Source organism: Anguilla rostrata, chromosome 11, assembly GCF_018555375.3.
Source record: "Anguilla rostrata isolate EN2019 chromosome 11, ASM1855537v3, whole genome shotgun sequence".
NCBI lineage: Eukaryota > Metazoa > Chordata > Actinopteri > Anguilliformes > Anguillidae > Anguilla > Anguilla rostrata.
The window spans coordinates 1,113,224-1,136,393 of NC_057943.1; the positions used below are offsets into that span (position 1 = coordinate 1,113,224).

Below are 23,170 nucleotides of genomic sequence, written 5' to 3' on the forward strand. Positions count from 1 at the left end.
TCAAACGACAGAACCTGAACTTCCAGCTCAAAGGAACTCGGTCTTCAGATCAACCCGCCCTCTCTCTCTCACTCCCTCTCCCGCCCTCTCTCTCTCACTCCCTCCTCGGCCCGCTTACAATCTGTCATCCTCCCATTTTTTCTATAGCCCTGCCTGGTCTTTCCATCTTTACCAGCACTGTGTACAGTCTCTCTTTCACTTTGTACTCCCCCTCTCCCTCTCTCTTTCTGCCATAGCCCAGAGGCCAAACTCAAACGGTCCAGGATTCCTGAAAGCGGAGTTAGGAACGTTATTTTAAAACTACACTTACATCTTAGGGATTGAGCCGACGTTCTTATCCAGAGCGACTTACGATGAGCGCATAAAGACAAGGCCGAGATTCGCAAACCACCGGCATTTTTAGCCATTAATGAGAGTGTAATGGTCAGGCCATAAAGCACCGGCGATGGGCAATCATTCGAAGGGAACACAGAGGGGGTATTATAGGATGGACAGGAGAAGTAGTGGAAGAAGGGAATGTGAATCAGTGTGTGTGGGGGGGGGGGTAATTAGTGTGAATGTGAGGGTTTTAAGCAACTGTCCAGATAATGTAACCAAAGACTTACATTTCCTGAGCATTTAATCATTCGGACCAGAGGGACTTGAAGTACATCAGCACCTAAGTGTCCATTAGGGGGGGAGGAGGGCATCCATTAGGGTGGGGTGGGGTGGGGGTGGGGGGGTTCATTAGGCCCGGTTGCGGGTGGGGGGGTCCTCTCTGTCCGCTGGTTTTTCTTACAGCCTTCAATCAATTAGGGTTGTTGAAAACATGTGCTTTAGACCCACCATAATGCGTTTCTTAAACTTATTAACACGGGTTTGAATGGCTATTTCACAAAAATGATAATAAAGAGATTCACTTTCTGGAGTAAAAAAAAAAAAAAATCAATGTTCAGGAACATCCACCATTTGTTTGTGATTAGCCCTGAAGTTTCTTTTCTCTACTTTCGGGACCAGGTTTCAGAACCCCTGGAAACTGACTGTGGTACAATCTCCTGGATTCCACTGCAAATGCAGGGCCTGCACCAGTGAGAGCAGGTGAGTCAGTGTCAGTGAGAGCAGGTGAGTCAGTGCAGGTGAGAGCAGGTGAGTCAGTGCCAGTGAGAGCAGGTGAGTCAGTGCAGGTGAGAGCAGGTGAGTCAGTGCCAGTGAGAGCAGGTGAGTCAGTGCCAGTGAGAGCAGGTGAGTCAGTGCAAGGTGAGAGCAGGTGAGTCAGTGCCAGTGAGAGCAGGTGAGTCTGGGCCAGTGATAGCAAGTGAGCCAGTGCAGGTGAGAGCAGGTGAGTCAGTGCAGGTGAGTCAGTGCCAGTTTGTTCAGCTATACCTCTCCATCAGGTGACGCGGAGCACGGTGTGACCTGACCGATCTCGGGTGAGCTGCAGCGGGGATTTCTAACGCCTGGATCTCAGGACAGACCAGCTCTCACACGTGTGAGAGAAGGCTCCTTTCCCAAAAACGATGAAAAAATACAGTGAAATAAACAGGTTGCTCCAATGAGGCATGAGGAAGGTGCACCGTTGTCATGGGAACGGCGGGCAGGTGGGCGAGCGGGGGGGCTAAGAGGCAGTGTTTGGCATTGTCCTCTCCACTCCCTCTCTCTCTCTCTCTCCATCCGTCTGCATGCTCAGACTCTCCCTCTCTCTCTCCATCCGTCTGCATGCTCAGACGCTCCCTCTCTCTCTCCATCCGTCTGCATGCTCAGACGCTCCCTCTCTCTCTCCATCCGTCTGCATGCTCAGACGCTCCCTCTCTCCATCCGTCTGCATGCTCAGACGCTCCCTCTCTCCATCCGTCTGCATAATCAGACTCTCCCTCTCTCCCTCCATCCGTCTGCATGCTCAGACTCCCTCTCTCTCCATCCGTCTGCATGCTCAGACTCTCCCTCTCTCTCTCCATCCGTCTGCATGCTGATACGCTCCCTCTCTCTCTCCATCTGTGTGCTTAAACTCTCTCGCTCAGCACACACACACTCACACACATACAGGCACACTAAAGTACTTCAGCACACACACACTCACACACATACAGGCACACTAAAGTACTTCAGCACACACACACTCACACACATACAGGCACACTAAAGTACTTCAGCACATACACACTCACACACATACAGGTACACTAAAGTACTTCAGCACACACACACTCACACACATACAGGCACACTAAAGTACTTCAGCACACACACACTCACACACATACAGGTACACTAAAGTACTTCTGCACATACACATTCACACACATACAGGCACACTAAAGTACTTCAGCACATACACACTCACACACATACAGGCACACTAAAGTACTTCAGCACATACACACTCACACACATACATGCACACTAAAGTACTTCAGCACACACACTCACACACATACATGCACACTAAAGTACTTGTGAACATACACATTCACACACATACATGCACACTAAAGTACTTCTGCACATACACACTCACACACATACAGGTACACTAAAGTACTTCAGCACATACACACTCACACACATACATGCACACTAAAGTACTTCTGCACATACACACTCACACACATACAGGTACACTAAAGTACTTCAGCACACACACACTCACACACATACAGGTACACTAAAGTACTTCTGCACATACACACTCACACACATACAGAATGCTCTAAACACACACAGGTGCTTGTTTTGGCCACAGGTGAGCGTTCATAATGCTTTGAACACACAGGTGCTTGCAGACAGAGTTCTGCAGCCACACAAGCCAACCTGAGAGCCCCTGTCAGTCAACCCAGCAGGTCCTTTAGTCCGCTCTGACCCCAAACGCCCCTATCCTCTCTCCTTTACTGCCTTACATGCTCACAGAGAGAGAGAGAGAGAAAAGGAGAGAGTGAGAGTGTGTGTGAGAGAGAGAGAGAGAGAAGGAGAGAATGAGAGTGTGTGAGAGAGAGAGATCCCCTATTTATTAGGGGAACACAGACAATGCATTGGACTAGCCGCAAACTACGTAACAGCTTGACATAAACAGAGGGACAACCAGTGAGCATATTAGGATGTTTACACTGTTTGTCTGGATTTATGTTTATGTGTTCCTTTGTATATGTTTGTGCTTTGGCAGTACAAGAAATATCTTGTCATGTCAATAAAACATACTGGTTTTGAATTTGCATTTTGAGTGAGAGCGAGAGAGAGAGAGAGAGAAAGGGAGCCAATCACCAGTGCCCGCGCTCAGCGCTCCTCTTCCTCATGCGTACGCTCACGCTCAGCGCTCCTCTTCCTCACGCGTACGTTCCCTCCGCCCGCGCTCAGCGCTCCTCTTCCTCACGCGTACGTTCCCTCCGCTCAGCGCTCCTCTTCCTCACGCGTACGTTCCCTCCGCCCGCGCTCAGCGCTCCTCTTCCTCATGCGTATGCTCCCGCCACTCGTGCTCAGCGCTCCTCTTCCTCACACGTACTCACCGCTCCTCTTCCTCACGCGTACGCCCGCGCTCCTCTTCCTCACGCGTACGCCCGCGCTCAGCGCTCCTCTTCCTCACGCGTACGCCCGCGCTCAGCGCTCCTCTTCCTCACACGTACGCCCGCGCTCACCGCTCCTCTTCCTCACGCGTACGCCCGCGCTCCTCTTCCTCACGCATATGCTCGCGCTCAGCGCTCCTCTTCCTCACGTGTACGCTCACGCTCAGCGCTCCTCTTCCTCACGCGTACGCTCCCGCCGCTCGCGCCCGTCAGCTCTGGCGCTGGCACGAGGTTCAGACTGAGGAGGGATCCAGTTTAAGGCGGAATGGCCGAGCCGCTGTGATAAAGCACATAAATCATAAAAACCCCAATAACAGCCTCTGGAGGAGAGAGCACCCTGTGCAGATTTGGGGGTGCGCACAGGGGCGTCCGCAGGGGCAGGACCGTGGGGGCTGGACCGTGGCAGATTTAAGGGGACAGGCACAGAGGCGTCCACGGTGGCAGGACCCCCAACCAACCTCTAAAGAGAGCCGGACTCCAACAGGAACAACGGACAACCAACGTTTAAACAAGTCCAGGTACCGAAAAAACACCATTACAGGATGACCAGAGCGTGGGGTGCAGCTACTGGTACTTTACCTCACAGGCTGTGTAACCCAGTCCACTCCTGCTGTGCATACACGCCTGTAGCACATGGTTCTTTCCTCTCCGGTTATTCTGACGGGGATGAGAAATGGGATTTCTAAGGCGGGATAATGAGATGTGACGGTGGAGGAAAGTGTCCAACGCAACGCTTCTCAGAGAAGCAAGGGGAGCCTGCTCATCACTCTCCCTCCTTTCACCTGTCCACCCTTCACCCACTCCTCCGTTTTCCCCTTCTTTCCATCCTCCAGTGCGCATCTGAAGTCTAAATTACCCACGCGCTCAGGGGAGGCGTTCAATCAAAGACCCATTCACACGTCTCTCTCTCTCTCTCTCTCTCTCCACTCACTCAGGATCTCACTTCCCTGTGCGATGAAAAACACACCGCGGCGAAGACACAACAAAAAACAAAAAAAAACTATGGACGACACCGCCACGCCCACAATCACATCCGAGAGAAGAGAACATCACTCCACTTCAGACATAAGAGCTCGATCATTTCATTTATCAGCGTAACTAAAAAGTTTGCAGACAAACAGGCTCTGTTTGCTGGAAGTCTTTTCACTGAATGAGCTGCCAGTTGTCTAATGCAGACAGAAGAGCTACTTCTGTGAGTATGAATCTAAAGCATTAGGGAATATAAAGCATTAGCACCATCTGGGAGGCACCAGTATAACTCAATACGATCCTTAATCTACCACTGCAGACGGTTATACACAAGTGCATTCATGGGCCCACCTGTCAACAGTGCAGGAAATACAGACTATATCTCAACCAGAGAGAGCAGAGCAGAGCAGTATCAGAGCAAAAGACCCAGCCTGATTCGGCTGCCAAGACAATGAAATATTCACTGAGGACAAATAAGTCTGCACCAGGTATAAGTTCAGGCCAATGCGGATGGTCTGCACTAGCTTCAACAATAAAGCAGGAAACAGAGGGGAGTCAGGCAGGATACCAGATCATGGGGCCCATCCACACACTGGAACAGAGCCTTAACAGATGCCAGACCATGGGGCCCATCCACACACTGGAACAGAGCCTTAACAGATACCAGACCACGGGGCCCATCCACACACTGGAACAGAGCCTTAACAGATACCAGACTATGGGGCCCATCCACACACTGGAACAGAGCCTTAACAGATACCAGACCATGGGGCCCATCCACACACTGGGACAGAGCCTTAACAGATACCAGACCATGGGGCCCATCCACACACTGGAACAGAGCCTTAACAGATACCAGACCATGGGGCCCATCCACACACTGGAACAGAGCCTTAACAGATACCAGACCATGGGGCCCATCCACACACTGGGACAGAGCCTTAACAGATACCAGACCGTGGGGACCATCCACACACTGGAACAAAGCTTTAACAGATACCAGACCATGGGGCCCATCCACACACTGGAACAGAGCCTTAACAGATACCAGACCGTGGGGCCCATCCACACACTGGAACAGAGCCTTAACAGATACCAGACCATAGAGCTCATCCATCCACTAGAACAGTGCCTTAACAGGATCAGCTACCCAGCAGCCCATGTGTATTGGTCTTTAATCACTTAAGTCAAAACAACATTTTTATTGTGCTTCAGAAATGTAATGATGAACCCTAGAGGATCCAGCTCGACAAATTTCAGTTTTCAACAAATGCAATCTGGGAGCTGACTGTGGGGTGTTGGGCCTGCATCCAAAAATGACACTTGTTTATGAAATAGGTACCTTGTCTCTCTACTCCACCACTACGCTACCACAGAGAGGAGTTTATTGGGAAGGGGGGAAACCGAGATGTCTGTTCCTTTACATTACATTTTTACATTACATTTATTTGGCAGATGCTTTTATCCAAAGCGACGTACAAAAAGTGCATTTCATGGTCATAGACAACTACTAAACACAGGTTCAGTAAGGTACAATACTTATTTTGTACAGCTATTTCTAGCCAAGAACACAGTTTAGTTCACACAGTGAACACTATTCAGACCTAACCTCTGCAAAGCCAACTAGGCAGAAGAATAAGCTACAGTATTAGGACAAATACAAATTACCAAAAAGTGCTGGGATGGGGCAACATGTAACAAGTGTCATGAAAAAGGGGGGGATTTAGAGTGAGATAGGTGGTGGTTAGTCTAGGTATAGTCTGAAGAGATGAGTCTTCAGGCCACGGCGGAAGATGGGTAGTGAGGGGGAGGTTCGGAGAGGGACGGGGAGTTCGTTCCACCACTGGGGAGCTAGGGTGGAGAAGCTCTGTGATCCCTTTGGGCGGGTGGGAGGGGTTACAAGGCACCCTGCAGCCGCAGAGCGGAGTGGTCGAGCAGGCACATAGAATTGAGTCATGTCCTGCAAGTAGATCGGGGCTGTCCTGTTGGCAGCAGTGTAGGCAAGGGTCAGGGCTTTGAACCGGATCCTGGCAGCGACCGGTAGCCAGTGGAGTGATCACAGCAGAGGAGTGACATGGGAGAATTTGTGAAGGTTGTAGATGAGTCGGGCAGCGCCATTCTAAATAATCTGTAGTGGCTGTATGGGGCGACATAGCTCAGGAGGTAAGACCGATTGTCTGGCAGTCGGAGGGTTGCCGGTTCAAACCCCGCCCTGGGCATGTCGAAGTGTCCTTGAGCAAGACACCTAACCCCTAACCCCTAACTGCTCTGGCGAATGAGAGGCATCAATTGTAATGCGCTTTGGATAAAAGCGCTATATAAATGCAGTCCATTTACCATTTACCATCTGTATGGCACAAGCTGGCAGGCTTGCAAGGAGAGAGTTGCAGTAATCAAGGCGAGTGGTCACCATAGCCTGGACGAGCAGCTGGATGGAGTGCGTCGTCAGGTATGGTCGAATCCTTCTGATGTTGTACAGAAGGAATCTGCAGGACCGTGATGTTGCCATGATGTGCTCCATGAGGTCCAGTTGGTCATCCAGGACCACCCCCAAGATTTAAGGGGTGTGCGGCTGATAGTGGTCAGGTAGGGATTTTGGGGGCGGGGACCAGAAAGAGGGCAGGTCATTATGGGACCTTTAATTTAATTTCATTCAGCCATGTATTAATACCTATATACACCGATCAGCCACAACATTAAAACCACCTACCTAATATTGTATAGGTCCCCCTTGTGCCACCAAAATGGCTGATTATCGGCTGATCGGTGTATATGTATTTTTTTTTTTTTCAGAATGAATCTTTCCAGGTGATCATGCATATTAAGCAAGCGAAACACCTGCCAGGTTTTTCACATCTTGGTTGGTGGAGCAAATGGTTGCCTAGCAACAGAGGCTCTGACAGACAGACTTTGATTAAATTTATGACTCACCGCCCATAAAGCAACTAAGGTGAATAAACAAAGCAATACGAAGTCTAATGTAATTTAAATATTGGAATCCTTTGATTAGGGCTTAAAAGCAGTTGGCAGAACTTGTGTGTGTTTTTTTGTAAGACAGGGAGAAAGCATTGGCCAGGTTTCTCACGGAGATGGATGGGAATCTGGCAGTTCGGTGCTGTTCACCGGCTACAGGGCAGGTGCATATTACCCTTTTCCCAAGGAGAGAGACATAGATTCCGGGAAATGTCACACGGACACAAACCTCTGCCCTCATACACCAGAGACTCAGAAGCACTGAGAATTCAGAAGGGACCTGGCAATCTGTAAGTACAACAGCCAATGGGCTCTCTCCCTCCCTCACTCTCTTTCTCCCTCTCTCCCTCCCACTCTCTTTCCTCTCTCTCTCCCCCACTTCCTCACTCCCTCTCTCTCTCCCTCCCTCTCCCTCTCTCTCCGTCTCTCTCTCCCTTTCGTTAGCTCAATATGTCATCATAGAGAAAACCAGCCACACGATTTGACCTTGCTTCATTCAATTGACTCTGTCACTCTCTCTTTCTCTCTCAATCTTTCTCTTTCTCACTCTGTTTCTATCATGCTCTCTCCTTCATTTCACACCCTTCCTGCCTGCCCCCCCCCCTCCCCCCAGCTCTTAACTCCCTGGGCTAACGGGGGTATCTCTGACACGGATCAAAGACAAATTTCTCCAGGGGCCGTTTTTCCCCCTGAATCACACGCAGAGCCAGATAGCGCTTCTGATCCCTACACTGGCCTTCATAACTGGCTTCTGTCTGGGCATCGCTGCACTCTAAACAAAAAATAAAACACGCTACTGTTCCATCCATTCCTCATCTGAGCTGCATATTCCTGCTCAGGGTGGCAGGGTGGCTCCCAGCATGCATTGGGCAAGGAATACACCCCAGACAGGTCGCCAATCTATCACAGGCCACACACACCATCCACTCACACACTCATATGGATGGGAAATTTAGAGTCTCCAATTAACCTCACATGTCTTTGGACTGTGGGAGGCAACCAGAGTACCTGGAGGAAACCCACGCGGACACCAGTTTTGTCGTTTGCTGGTTTTACTTTATTTTTTCTAATGAAATTTATTGAAACTGTTCAAGTCATTACTAACTTAATCAATTTAATTAAAAACAAAGCTGACCAATTAAGTATATTCAACCATGTCCTCAGTTGCACATGCATAATGTATGGCGGCCATTTTGTACTGGAAGCAGAAAAGCTTGTGAAACGCAGCAGTGAGAATATCTAAAGCCATCCTACGTTTACAAAAATATATATTACCGATTGCTAAATATACATGTGCTGTTATTTGATTCTAGTTTCAGCTTTGACTTCGAAATATTTACTTTGAGTTCTGTTAAATTAGCTGTAGCAGGTCTGGGGGGTGTAGCTGTAGCAGGGCTGGGGGGGAGTAGCTGTAGCAGGGCTGGGGGGGTGGGGCTGTAGCAGGGCTGGGGGGTTGTAGCAGGGCTGGGGGGCTGTAGCAGGGCTGGGGGGTGTAGCAGGGCTGGGGGTTGTAGCTGTAGCAGGGATGGGGGGCTGTAGCAGGGCTGGGGGGTGGAGCTGTAGCAGGGCTGGGGGGTTGTGCAGGGCTGGGGGGGTGTAGCTGTAGCAGGGCTGGGGGGGTGGAGCTGTAGCAGGGCTGGGGGGGTGTAGCTGTAGCAGGGCTGGGGGGGTGGAGCTGTAGCAGGGCTGGGGGGTGTAGCTGTAGCAGGGCTGGGGGTGGGGCTGTAGCAGGGCTGGGGGGGTGGCTGTAGCAGGGCTGGGGGGGTGTAGCTGTAGCAGGGCTGGGGGGTGTAGCTGTAGCAGGGCTGGGGGGCTGTAGCAGGGCTGGGGGGTGGGGCTGTAGCAGGGCTGGGGGGGTGGGGCTGTAGCAGGGCTGGGGGGCTGTAGCAGGGCTGGGGGGTTGTAGCTGTAGCAGGGCTGGGGGGGTGTAGCTGTCAGTGTGTGATTTCAGCTTAAAGAGCAGAGCTGCTGCCAGATCCACTCTCCCAGACGCGCGGATGTTATACGGGGGAGCCCTCCATCATCGCTGCTGTATGTATTACCAGTTATTTATTTTGGTTGGAGGCAGTCGCCGTGGAAACATTAGCGCCTCTGGCCGCTCAGACACGCTCAGTCGCGCTCGCGCTCGCTGATTGAGCGCTGCAGCAGTGACGGAGGAGCAATAAAACAACAGGGAGCGCCACTGCGCAGACAAGCTCTCCGCCAGAGCACCGCCGCCTGCTCGCACTCACACGCCGGCACTCCGCCTCCCTCCACCCTCCACCCCTACACGCCTGGACTCCACCTCCCTCCACCCTCCACCCCTACACGCCTGGACTCCGCCTCCCTCCACCCTCCACGCCTGGACTCCACCTCCCTCCACCCTCCACCCCTACACGCCGGCACTCCGCCTCCCTCCACCCTCCACCCCTACACGCCTGGACTCCGCCTCCCTCCACCCTCCACCCCTACACGCCTGGACTCCGCCTCCCTCCACCCTCCACCCCTACACGCCTGGACTCCGCCTCCCTCCACCCTCCACCCCTACACGCCTGGACTCCGCCTCCCTCCACCCTCCACCCCTACACGCTGGACTCCGCCTCCCACCACCCTCCACGCCTGGACTCCGCCTCCCTCCACCCCTACACGCCGGGACTCCGCCTCCCTCCACCCTCCACCCCTCCACGCCTGGACTCCGCCTCCCTCCACCCCTACACGCCGGGACTCCGCCTCCCTCCACCCTCCACCCCTACACGCCTGGACTCCGCCCCTCCACCCTCCACCCCTACACGCCTGGACTCCGCCTCCCTCCACCTCCACCCTACACGCCTGGACTCCGCTTCCTCCACCCTCCACCCCTACACGCCTGGACTCCGCCTCCCTCCACCCTCCACCCCAACACGCATGGACTCCGCCTCCCTCCACCCTTCACCCTACACGCCTGGACTCCGCCTCCCTCCACCCCAGCCACGCCCACTGTGCGGCACATACACAACTCCGTCCACTGACCTGCACATGCACACACAAACTCCACCCACTGTCCTGCACACACAAACTCCGCCCACTGTCCTGCACACAGACTCCGCCCAGTGGATTCCCCACCCAGCTCTTTCTGACAGTGATGTCATCTCCACTTCCCTGACTCTCCTGTATCCTCTCTCTGTGCAGACGGTCTGTCAGCGAAGCGTCCGCTGCTCCATCACTCACACCCTCGCGCCCGTACGCCACATCGATTTCATCGCTGCAGCCGCGATAACAAGCCGTCAGTCAGCAGCCTGTCCCTGTCTCCACTGCTCAGCGCTAATCTTTGACGCTCACGCCGAGCGCTGCATCAAAATGCCCTCTGAGCGCTGTGCTTCATTACTAACCGCGCACACAGACTGGCCTTCCCTGGCAGTAGCATGTGGGCACTGGCGACACGCAGCACAGAAGGCCAACGCTGCCACTGTCCACCCCTCTGCAGGAGAACGTGCGGTTGGGTTTAGATTAGGAAAGCCATGCCGCTGCTGGAAACCGATGGACTCATGTGTTCAAATTTTCTTCTTTAATTTGAACAACAGTCGTTCTAGCGAGTCGTTTTATTGCTGTGAACGGCACCATTGGCAGAGTAATGATGTTCGCTGGTTGTATTTTGCTCAATAAAACTGCAAGATACTTTTGTCATTATTTCTTAGTTACAGCGTTGCGCGTTTAGGCTACTGTATTTAGCTACAGGCTGAATGGGAAATTAAAACCGGGCCAGAATAATTACAAATTTACACAAGATTTTTTCAGAAATTATAACAGTAGGAAATTAGAACAGATTTGAACACATTTCTCAATTATAAGATTTGTTTGAATTAATCTTTGTGAAAACTGACAGTCTTTATGATGAGGAGTACACTCACACACCACCCCCCCCCCCCCCCCCAGGCCCGCAGAGTCACCCATATTCACTCTAATGTTAATAATGTAGTGTAATATGGTGTATTGTAATGTAATATGGTATACTGTAATATTGTGTAGTCTAGTGCAGTGTAATGTAGTGTAGTGTTAATAATGTAGTGCGATATGACATACTGTAATGTAGTGTAGTGTTAATAATGTAGTTTAATACGACGTATTGTAATATTGTGTAATGTAGTGTAATGTAATGTAGTGTAATATGGTATATTGTAATATTGTGTAATATTGTGTAATGTATTGTAATACGGTATATTGTAATATTGTGTAATGTAGTGTAATGTAATGTAGTGTAATATGGTATATTGTAATATTGTGTAATATTGTGTAATATTGTGTAATGTAGTGTAATGTAGTGTAATATGTTATTTTGTAAGACAGTCTCTCACCTGGGGGTCCTGAATGTGTTTTTATATGTATTCACTAATAAAGTAACACCGTCAGCCACCGGTGGTAAACCAGCCTCTCACAGCCTTATTTACACAGTGTCTGGTACTGCTGCTCTCTGGCTGCTCTCTGGCTGCTCTCTGGCTGCTCGCTGGCTGCTCTCTGGCTGCTCTCTGGCTGCTCGCTGGCTGCTCTCTGGCTGCTCTCTGGCTGCTCGCTGGCTGCTCTCTGGCTGCTCTCTGGCTGCTCGCTGGCTGCTCGCTGGCTGCTCTCTGGCTGCTCGCTGGCTGCTCTCTGGCTGCTCGCTGGCTGCTCTCCAGGCTCATCAGCACGAGCTGCTGCTAATTTGTCTTCAGCGCTGAGAAGATAAGAGTCAGGCAGCGGTACGGCTTAGTGAGAGGGAGAGAGAGAGAGAGAGAGAGAAAGAGAGAGGGGGAGAGGGAGAGAGAGAGAGATGGGGGAGAGGGAGAGAGAGAGAGATGGGGAGAGAGAGAGAGAGAGAGAGAGACTGGGAGGGGATCTATAATGAACTGGCAACACTGCATAACTCCTGTCTGAATCTCTAAATCCTGAGAGAAAGGAGAAAAAAAGGAGGAAAAAAAAGAGTTAGGGAGAGGGAGAGAGAGGAGGTAGGTGGAGAATGTAGAGAGAGAAATAAAGGTCAGATAGAGGTAAAAAAAAAAAAGAGCAGGAGAAGAGGAGGAGATGAAGGACAGAGAGCGGGGACTCAGAGAGAGGGTCATAATCCCCTCACCTAGGTGTTGATCATCTCACTCACTCTCCATCTTCTGCAGCCAGCCAGAGGCTTCTACCGTTATTTCATTAGTTGATCTGAGTCCTGAGGACAGCGCTCGCTCAATACAGCCACAAAAGTAATAACCCGCCGCGTCTGACGCTCCACCGCGCTCTCAGAGTAACCGTGTGATCCCAGCGCTGCTCCACTGCGCTCTCAGAGTAACCGTGACATCCCAGCGCTCTCAGAGTAACCGTGTGATCCCAGCGCTCTCAGAGTAACCGTGTGATCCCAGCGCTCTCAGAGTAACCGTGTGATCCCAGCGCTGCTCCCCCGCGCTCTCAGAGTAACCGTGTGATCCCAGCGCTGCTCCCCCGCGCTCTCAGAGTAACCGTGAGAGATCCCAGCGCTGCTCCACCGCGCTCTCAGAGTAACCGTGACATCACAGCGCTGCTCCACCGCGCCGGGGCCCGGCCCTCTCACACAAACTGCAGCCCTGCTTTCAAACCTATTTTAGGAACCGAAAAAAGGCCCTTTCAGCTTCCTAAAAGCGGCGTTTGCTGTTGTCCGGTGTCCCGGTGATGGCAGAGAGAGACCGCTGAGCTCTGAGTGTCGAGAGCGCGGTCTGGAGAGCGCGGTGCGGTGAGTGCGTTCCGGTGAGCGTGTTTTGGAGCGCGCGGCTACATCAACTTCAGACAGTCAAACGGACATTTTCAGACAGGCAGTGACGCTTTTTCCCCTGTCTCAGAGGGACCCATGACCCCTGCCCCCCGACTGCATTTCCCTTTGAACCATGGGGAGGCAGGTGGGTGGGGCATTACTGTAGATAGGAGTCTCATATCCCACAATCCCCTGCTCCTTCTGCAGGTGAGCACACAGAATCCTTTGAGCCATCATGTTCCATCTGAACGCTATTGGCCAAGCCATGCCGGGGGGCGGTGCCACCCAGGGGAGCAATCATATCAGGAGCGTCACTCGTGTGTTAAAGTACAGTCAGGGAAAAAGCCTTTTTACTCCACTTGGCCTTCAGCCCCCCACCACACCCGCTTAGGAAACAACACTGCAGTCCAGCACTTCAGCCCTTACAGGCCAGCCCATCGTTAACCAGGATAGACAGACAACCCTTCCCCAGCACACGTGGGATATGCAGATTTTTATCTGATATTTCAATACCAAGAGTTCATAGTTAAATAATGCCTTTCAGGAACTTTCATTGGAAATGACAAGAGGAAGAGAACAGATGGAAATAAACTCTGTGAAATGTAAACTTTTGGAGAACAAAGAAGAGCGAATAGAAATCAAAGGTATCATGGTGATTTCGCAGTCAGCGGAGACAGGCGAAGTTCTCAGGAGCGACCGCAGTACTACATTGGCGCCACTTGGGTTGTATGCACCCCGCGAGACAGAAGTGCGCGTGCGCATACATCAACATTAACGATTAAACTATTCGCCCGTGCCTGCGTCGGTAAAGTTGTGCAATATTTAAAATGCGCATGAGCTTCGGTTCTGGCTCAAAGTCAGGCAGGCAGTACACGTAGAGGTCATTTGACGCACAGATCTCCTTACGCTGTCATACAGTCATGAATAAATCATGAATATTTCATCGAGAAAACAGTGCAATCCGACACCGCTTCGTGGGAATGACAGGCACTGGACATTTTTAGTGCCGCTTCTAAAAAAATGCGGACTAGACAGAACGGTACGTGACGTCACTTTCCGAAGCACACAGCCTACACGCGACCTATCGCAGCATATGAATTACAGACGAATAACCTTGTCCTCATCTCAAGCACGAAAATTGCCTTGGGTAAAATACTTGCAGAAAGATTGCTTTTATGATTGACGGTCAGAAGTTTAACAATCACTCTTATTTTACTGCGGAGATTATTGCTCTTTAATTAAACCTCTATCGCGTCAGTGCCATTTAATTTGAACAAAACCGCAATTAGCGCATTTCGCCACCATAATTGGAATCTTTCGGTTTCACACAGTGATATAATTCAGCGCGCGCGAGCTTTGATGGAACCGGGGGGACCGCGTAGCGCTACGCCGGAAGGGTTTCGCTCGTGTCGCTTCAAAAGAGCGCTGTTAAATCCTTCAGTAGCCTATAACATACGGCTCACGGCGAACATTATCCATCATATCTTTTTTCCCACCACGGTGAAGCTAAAATACACACTGCATCTGCCGACGTCTTACAGGACCTTTCTTACAACAATCCTGAAACATGTAAAATAAAATAAAATAAAGACAGAAAACTTGCAGCTAAGCGCAGAAACTCCCCAGGACTATCAGGTGAGCTTGCCTGTGACTTTTACGAACCAATCTGCCTCACGGAAAAAGCAGATTGCATTATTGGAAAGCCACACAACACATCAACACACTCAACACATTAACACATTAAATAAACGGTGGAAAACCATTTAAATCACGCAGAATTAAGAGACGCTTTGACGCTGCACATTTCAGTTTGCACTCATAAATCCATGCCGGTGGAATGCACACATTCAAAGCGGTGTGCAGGTGCGGAGGGTAAATGTGCTCAGGTTAGATAAGGAGAGTGGGAGTTCGCTCCCCAACGTCAGCACAGCCGATTTTCAGCCCGTTTCTTCACCGTCTTTGTTTGTCTGAAGCGGCTAATTAGGAAAAGAAAAACAACTGGAAAAATAAATAAACTGCAAGTGAACTCAAAGAATTCTCCAAAGATTGGGGGGGGGGTCCTAAAACAGCATATCACTTTCCATAAAATCTGCGGACAAAAGAGACGACTTGTCCTGGAACTGAAAAATACAAAATGATCCCACCCCCACCATCATGGGCGATCTGAAAAGTGTGTGGGGGGGGGGGGGGGTGAGGAGACCAGCCGGGCCTCTGGTGTGTAAACAGTAAACACTGGGATTCAGATCCACCACAGACCACTGCTCTTACTCCTTTCAGCCTGTTTATTACTCAGAGTTAGTTCAGTCCGGGCGTGTCCAAATTTAACGGAAAAGGGCCAGTGGGGATGCAGGTTTTTGTGTCTTAGCCCAGCACCATGACACCTGATTCAACTGATTACCGTATCATGGTCTTCAATCAAGACCTTGATAAATAAAATCAGGTGTTAAGTGTCGGGCTAAAGAAAAACTCTGCACCCACACCGTCCCTTTTCAGATAAGATCTGACTCCCCTGGTTCAGTCGCTATGAAATGTACCCCTGTTCTCCGGGTAAAGGGGGTAGGTGCAGTGGGTACAGGAGACCCAGGGTCTGGGAGCCAGTTTGGGCTGAAATCGGTGCGCTCTGAAGCATCGCTGACACAGAGCTGTGAGCTGAGCCTGGAGCTCAGGAGTACTGGCAGACTGCCCTGCCCTCATTAAAACCTGGGGCTTTTTATTAAACACCCATCAGACACCCCGCGCCCCGCCCCCGCACCCCGCCCCGCGCCCCGCCCCCGCACCAGCGCACCAGGAACACAGATTCGGGGGACGGACCGAGCGGGACAGTCACCCCACTAACCTTGCCGGTCCAGGTAAGGGATACGGGTAGGACGGCGGAATCTCACACAACGGGACAGCTGATACTCTTCTCTTATCCCCCATGACCCCGCCAGAGGCTGCACAGTCACTGCTGGCCAGCAGCCAGCCCAACCCCCCCTCCACCCCCCCGCCCAGGGAAATAAGCCGTGAGCAAGGTGTAAATGCAGCTGTCTGTGCATCTCACCCACGCTGTGAGGGTGTGAAAGATTAAAGTGGGAGGACCCCGCCCAAAATAAATCACCCTTAGCAGGAGCATAAAGCCCCCACAACCTGGGTTTCTCACCTCAAAGGTGCCATCTGCCAAATGCCAATCAGAACCAGCCACAGACCTAAAGGCCACACCTCCACACACAGAGCTGCATCCACTCACCAATCAGAATGAGCCACAGACCTAAAGGCCACACCTCCACACACAGAGCTGCATCCATTCACCAATCAGAATGAGCCACAGACCCAAAGGCCACACCTCCACACACAAAGCTGCATCTATCCACCAATCAGAATGAGCCACAGACCTAAAGGCCACACCTCCACACACAGAGCTGCATAATTCACCAATCAGAATGAGCCACAGACCCAAAGGCCACACCTCCACACACAGAGCTGCATCCATTCACCAATCAGAATGAGCCACAGATCTAAAGGCCACACCTCCACACACACAGATCTATCCATCCATCAATCAGACTGCACTACAGACCTCACCACTACACACAGAGTTGCATTCACTGAAAGGCTCAGGCGCCAGAGGAGACTGAGACAGACTCAGCTAATTCAAGGCAGACTGGGGTAAACTGAGACAGAGATAGACTAAGCAGGAAGGCACATGGGAGACCCACTCCAGAACTGAATGTCTATTTCCTCTTTCACACCTGGCCCCTTCTCCATGCTGGGATAAACACATCCCTCCAGCTGAACCCTAACCCATTCAACACAGACCAAAGCAACAGAAAACTGATCACAGAGCACTGATCACACAGACCACAGCCTTGCTTTCACGTTCCAGGGCGCTTCCTGTACACCACTCTTGTCCCTCTTCTTTTGTCTTCCCCTAATGCACTTCCTGCACAGAACTTCCTGTCTCACACCTCACTTCCTGCCAATCCGGAGCCAGACGGAGAGCAGCAGGAGACTCACCACTCTGAAGTCCTCCGCGCTGCACTCGCTGCCACGGTAACGGCAGGACAGCAGCATCTCCCTGATGCTGTGGCCGGAGCGGTCGTAGAACTCCCGCATGTTGAAGGGGCGGGGCTTGAAGTTGTGGAAGTCCGCCTTGACCTTCAGCGTCTCCAGGACGCTCTCCTCCACCAGGTGGGTGTCCCGAATCTCGTACCTGTGCAGGGGGAGGGGGGGGGGGGAGATCAGAGAGAGTGCCTCTGCTTTCCTTCCATCCTCCTTGCAGAGGAGATTCTGGTTGTTGAGGGAGCAGTTCTGGAGCTGATCATTTTGGTGTGCTGGTCATGGATCACCACGAAGCCTCTTTGCAAATATTCACAATGAGCCAACAGGACCGAGATGACTGAGCCACAGGAACAGGTCAGACAGAGTGAGCAGATGTGAGTGCATGCTGACCTGAGTACGCTCTCAGTAAAGGAGTAATCAGTCACAACAGGCAGCCGCAGAGAAAATGGCTCCGTGAGTTCATAAAGAGTCAGACAGAGGCTCCATTTAAAAACCCACAGTCCCCACAATCTTACTTCGGCTCCCAATTAACCTGGGACTACTGACGCCGTTTGTGTTATTGAGTTTTCATTGCGCTGCGAACATTCCATTTCTTCAATGCTCTTAAAATAAACTTGTGCAGAAAGTCCAGAAAAATCCCTCATTTAATGATTTTTATATCGTAGTCAGGTGTGCTGAATGCCTGATAACGACAGAATATGGAATTGCTGCAAACTCACTTTAAAAACATGTTTTATTCCTACGCATTCGGGTATTGTAATTCGTTCTGACAGTAAATCAATTCTGACAATGTCATGTATTTCATTAAAGCAAAATGGAGTACACCACGGAGGAGAGAGAGATGAAAATGAAATGAAAATAGACTATTAGGACTGTACCGGAGTTAAACTGGCAACCTCCCGCAGTGGAGGAAATGGTATCCTCTTTCACTGGCAGGGAGGTTGTCTTTCACTTTCAGCACAGATCTGGCTGACCCCAGGTCAGTATGAAGGATGTCATCTCTCTCTCTCATTGACTTGAAGCACTGATCTGGCTGACCTGCGTGTGTGTGTGTGTGTGTGCGCATGTGCATGTGTATGTGTGTGTATATGTGCGTGTATATGTGTGTGTGTGTGTGTGTGTGTTTGTGTGCAGCTTGATTTTTAATGTGAAACTGCAATGTTTATCCCCTTCGCTGGTAATTTCTTTGTCTCCACTAAACCCATTTGCGTCATCAGGCACTGGGTGGGGCAACAGCAGGTGTGACAATAAAATCCTTGGGCACTGTGCCAGTTTGGTGTTGACCAATGGGGTTTGGGATTTGAGCCCACCCAGCTTTGTACTCTAACCTGGCGCATTGTGCGATTCTGGCGCTACTTTAGAGACATGAACGGTGAAAATATGGGCCAGACAAGCGATCACATGAGTCGGTTTGAGAGGCGTTTATAAAGAGACAATCTCTACACCTGTCAAATTGTCTAAGATATGAAATAAATGCATGAATGTACAATAGAGTATCAAAGACAAAAAAACATTTTAAGGGAATTAAGGTTTTTCAGAACTCAATTTCTTATTCCAATTTTTACAATCCAAGTTGTTTCACTGTTACTTACATTACTGTTATCTTCTTGTTTAAATAGGCAATTCTCATTTTGTAGCCATAGACCTAAATTTAAATCAAGTTGTAATCCAATGAGCTGTAATATGGATCTCATTAGAACAGTTTTTTCAACATCTGTTTCTGAACATATTGATCCTACTCAGTGACCCATCTTTGGTTTCCTTTCCGACAGGCTTCATTTCAGTCTGTTCTTTCCTTACATCACCCTGTTAAGGCCGTCTGGGTAGTGTAGAGGTATAAGCACTTGCCTACCAGCTCAGAGGACCGGGTTCAATCCCAGCAGTGGTACTTCCGGCTTGGCCAGACGTTCCTACGAACACAGTTGGCAGTGTTTGGGGAAGCCAGTGAGGGTATGAGTCCTGATCGTTGCATTAGCGACTCCTACTGGTTGGTCTGGGCGCCTGGTCAGCAGGGAGGGGATCTGGGGGAGATAGCGTGAACCTCCGCACGCGTTACGCTCTCCCAGTGAAACTCCTCGCTGTCAGGTGAAAAGAAGCGGCTGGCGACTCCACATGTATCGGAGGAGGCATGTGGTAGTCTGCACCCTCCCCAGACCGACAGAGGATAGCGCATCGACCAGGACCGTGTGATTCACACAGGGAATTGGTATAACAACTAAATTGGGGCAAAAAAAAACAGCCATTGTTGACGGGGGCTACCTAACAAAACTAGACAGTGGCGCGTAGCCTACATGTGTACAACAGGAAAAAAATAAAACAAGTAATACCCAGAAGCGCATAAAAGCGTTAAACTGAGCGGAGGCAACCCGCTTTGATCTCCGCTGTTTTATGTGCTAGTCAGTGCCTGGGTATTTATGAGCTCTTCTGCTGCACGCATTCGAGTCGGGCTTACGGTGCTCGGCAGTGATGTTAATTAATTCTACACTTCACTAATACAGAGTGATAATGTATTTTTCATTCGTCGAACATAAGCTATGGTTTCTCGCAACAACCATTTCACTCCAAAACTTCCATAATTTCCCGACTTGTAGCTTATTCATCAGCAATAGCCCTGAGACATAAAATAGTAATTAGTACAATTTTGATAGTATTTAGATTTAGTATCAGTGAAAAGTAGGTCTAATTTGTTTCGGTTAAATGCTCGCCTTTTTGCACTAGAGCTTGACAATGATAAAGAATAATTGTGTTGCTGCTCAGAAGCTTGATCTGCACTGGATCTGTTGGCTACTGAGCATCCATGAAACCAAACTGAACTGGAGAGCATGTACTGTGTCGTTTAAATAGTCTGGTAAATCAAAAAACAAAAGTTCTAATGTCTATCAACAAGTCTTAGTACTACAGTGTTTAATAATAAATAACTATAACAAATAATACATTGATTGGCTACATTATAGGCTTATTTGAGCAAGACACCTAACCCCTAACCCCTAACTGCTCTGGCGAATGAGAGGCATCAATTGTAAAGCGCTTTGGATAAAAGCGCTATATAAATGCAGTCCATTTACCATTTATTTCCAAAACCGAAGTACACAAACGAAACATCTAACACGTGCCGCGTCTTCATGTGCCAGATGAGACTCGCCTGAGGTTCCGTGAATGTGGCGACCTGAGCGAAACGCAGCAAAACGATATTTTTCAAATTTAAGGAGAGAGCCATAAAATACGCTGAGGTTGCAGGCGAAGGACCCAAACACCACCTGCCGAAAATACAACTTACATGGAACAGCTTTCACTGACTCCCCTCCCCTTCGACAACACGTCCACCAGTTACAAAACTTCCAACCACACGCACAGGTAATTAATTCCTCTTATCTCAAATCCATCTAAATTAGCCCTGCCCCAAATCCATCTCAATTAGCTCCGCCCCCAAATCCATCTGAATTACTCGACCAATTCTCAATCATCCACTCGAATACACTCAGCTTAGACACTCAGCTACATCTGCCCACTAAACAACACTACACCAGCAGCTAACACTTCCACACACACACACACAGCAAGCACGCATCTCACCACAAATAGCCGCCCAACCACGCAACTCGCAACCACTGAACCACCAATACACAACAGCCCCACCAGATACACCCATGCCCAGGCACACTCTGACCCCATACACACACACACACCAGCAGCAGTCTCCACACCCACGCACACACACAGCACACACACGCCCACGCACACGCCCACACACACACACACCACACGCACACACGCACACACACACGCACACACACACGCACACACACGCACACGCACACGCACACGCACACACACCCACACGCACACACACACAACACACCACGACACACGCACACACACGCACACGCACGCCCACGCACACACACGCACACACACCCACGCACACACCCACACACACACACAACACACACGCACGCACCAGCACACACACGCACACACACACGCACGCACACACCTCACACACCACGCACGCCACAACATGCACACACCACACAGCACGCTACCACACACGCCCACACACACACACACGCACACACACGCAACCACAGCAGCATCACACACACACCCACGCCACACACACACACAAACACTGCCTGTCCGCCACGTCACGTCAGCAGCACACACGCACACACTCACTGCACACGTCGACACGCCAGCCGTCCACAGTCTGACACGCCACCACGCCGCATCACACGCACTAATTAGAAGGCTAACAGATCCCTGGCCCGAGGGTGTTTCCGAGAGGCTGACCATGAAGGGTCTCTTCTAATCAACGCACAGCTGTGCCTTTATAAACTGGCAACTGCTGAGCTGATTCCAAATCAGCCTCAGCCAACCGTGCATGCAGAAGAGGCTGCCGCTGTCCCTGGTTCTGAAGGCCAGCGCTCTCCGTGGTGCTGAACCCCTCGCTGGCAGAAGCTCGCTCTCCACCTCCGTTAATGCGCACAGCTCGAGCTGAACCTACTAGCGTGTCTAACACTCAGACCCCAGTAATCAGGCGCTGAACGGCCTGGAGGACGTCTTACAGACCAGGTACGCTCACCGCCTCTATTCACTGCCCACATTAACGGAACAAACCAGCTGTGACAGGACTGTAGTCCAGTGGCCTGGGAATGGAAGATTAGGCATCAGGAGGACCTACTCACCTCAAATAGCTCTGGCGTCAAGGAGGATTTCATTAATTCATTCATTTTTCTTCATTTTTAATAATTAAAAAATTATAATTACATATAAATATAACACATATATGATATACTGCATTATAATGAAAGGAAACACACACCACACTTAACCTCACACACACTGCATGACAGAGCATGGTTTCTACCTTAAACCGCCCACTTAAGCAAATTAATTACAGTGATCCTTGCGCCTTAATGGATTCCCTGAAGTGAGCTGGACTCATAAAAGGAGAGGCCTGGAGGGGGGGGGGGGCTGGGGCTGGGTGGGGCTGGGGGGGAGGGCTGTGGGGTTGGGGGCGGCGGTAGAGCTGGCGGGAGCTGGGGGGCATGACAGCGCTGCTCTGTTTCAAAGCCTCCTGCAGCTGCCAGCCCTCCTCCTCAGCGCTCCTTTGGTTTGATTAAGAAAACAAATGTAACTGAGAGGCTCCCCCAGAGCCCTGAGAACCACAGCAGCACTTACACAGGGAGGAATAACCAGCCCTGAGAACCACAGCAGCACTTACACAGGGAGGAATAACCAGCCCTGAGAACCACAGCAGCACTTACACAGGGAGGAATACCCAGCCCTGAGAACCACAGCAGCACTTACACAGGCAGGAATACCCAGCCCTGAGAACCACAGCAGCACTTACACAGGGAGGAATAACCAGCCCTCAGAACCACAGCAGCACTACAAACACAATAACCATAACAATAATAATAATAATAATAATAACAAACACAAGAACTAAACAACAAACTCAACAACAATAACAAAATAACAAACACAACAACAATAACAAAATAACAAACACAACAACAATAACTAAATAACAAACTCAACAACAATAACTAAATAACAAACTCAACAACAATAACTAAATAACAAACACAACAACAAATACAACAACATAATAACAAACACAAAACCAACTGAACAACAACAGACTAACAACACAATGAACATGTGAGTTTAATACTGTTCTGGTGGAAACTCCCCACAGCAATCACGCCAACAACGGGCAGAGCAGGGAGGCGGGGGTGGGGGGGTGGGCACTTTACTGGGTGATTCGGCCCCGAGAATGTTTTCTGGGGGATGTGGGTGTGGAGAGAATGTTTTCTGGGGGATATGGGTGTGGAGCTCACAACTTCAGAGGCAAAGCGAGCGCAGGGGGAATAAAGACCAGCTCCCGTTATTACAGCCTCCAACGATGGAGCCGGGGTTTGGGGGGGGAGGGGGGGGGGGTTAATCTCCA

General features: G+C 50.4%; 1 protein-coding gene across 3 annotated transcripts in view; it reads right to left on the reverse strand.

Moving 5' to 3' along the window:
- Positions 1 to 23,170, reverse strand: part of asic1a (acid-sensing (proton-gated) ion channel 1a) — a 115,330-nt gene that overhangs the window by 69,334 nt on the left and 22,826 nt on the right. For all 3 annotated transcript variants that reach the window (XM_064300385.1, XM_064300389.1, XM_064300388.1), the window contains exon 3: positions 17,170 to 17,365. In XM_064300385.1, coding sequence (XP_064156455.1) covers positions 17,170 to 17,365 — 196 coding nt within the window. The remainder of the gene's footprint in view (positions 1 to 17,169; positions 17,366 to 23,170) is intronic.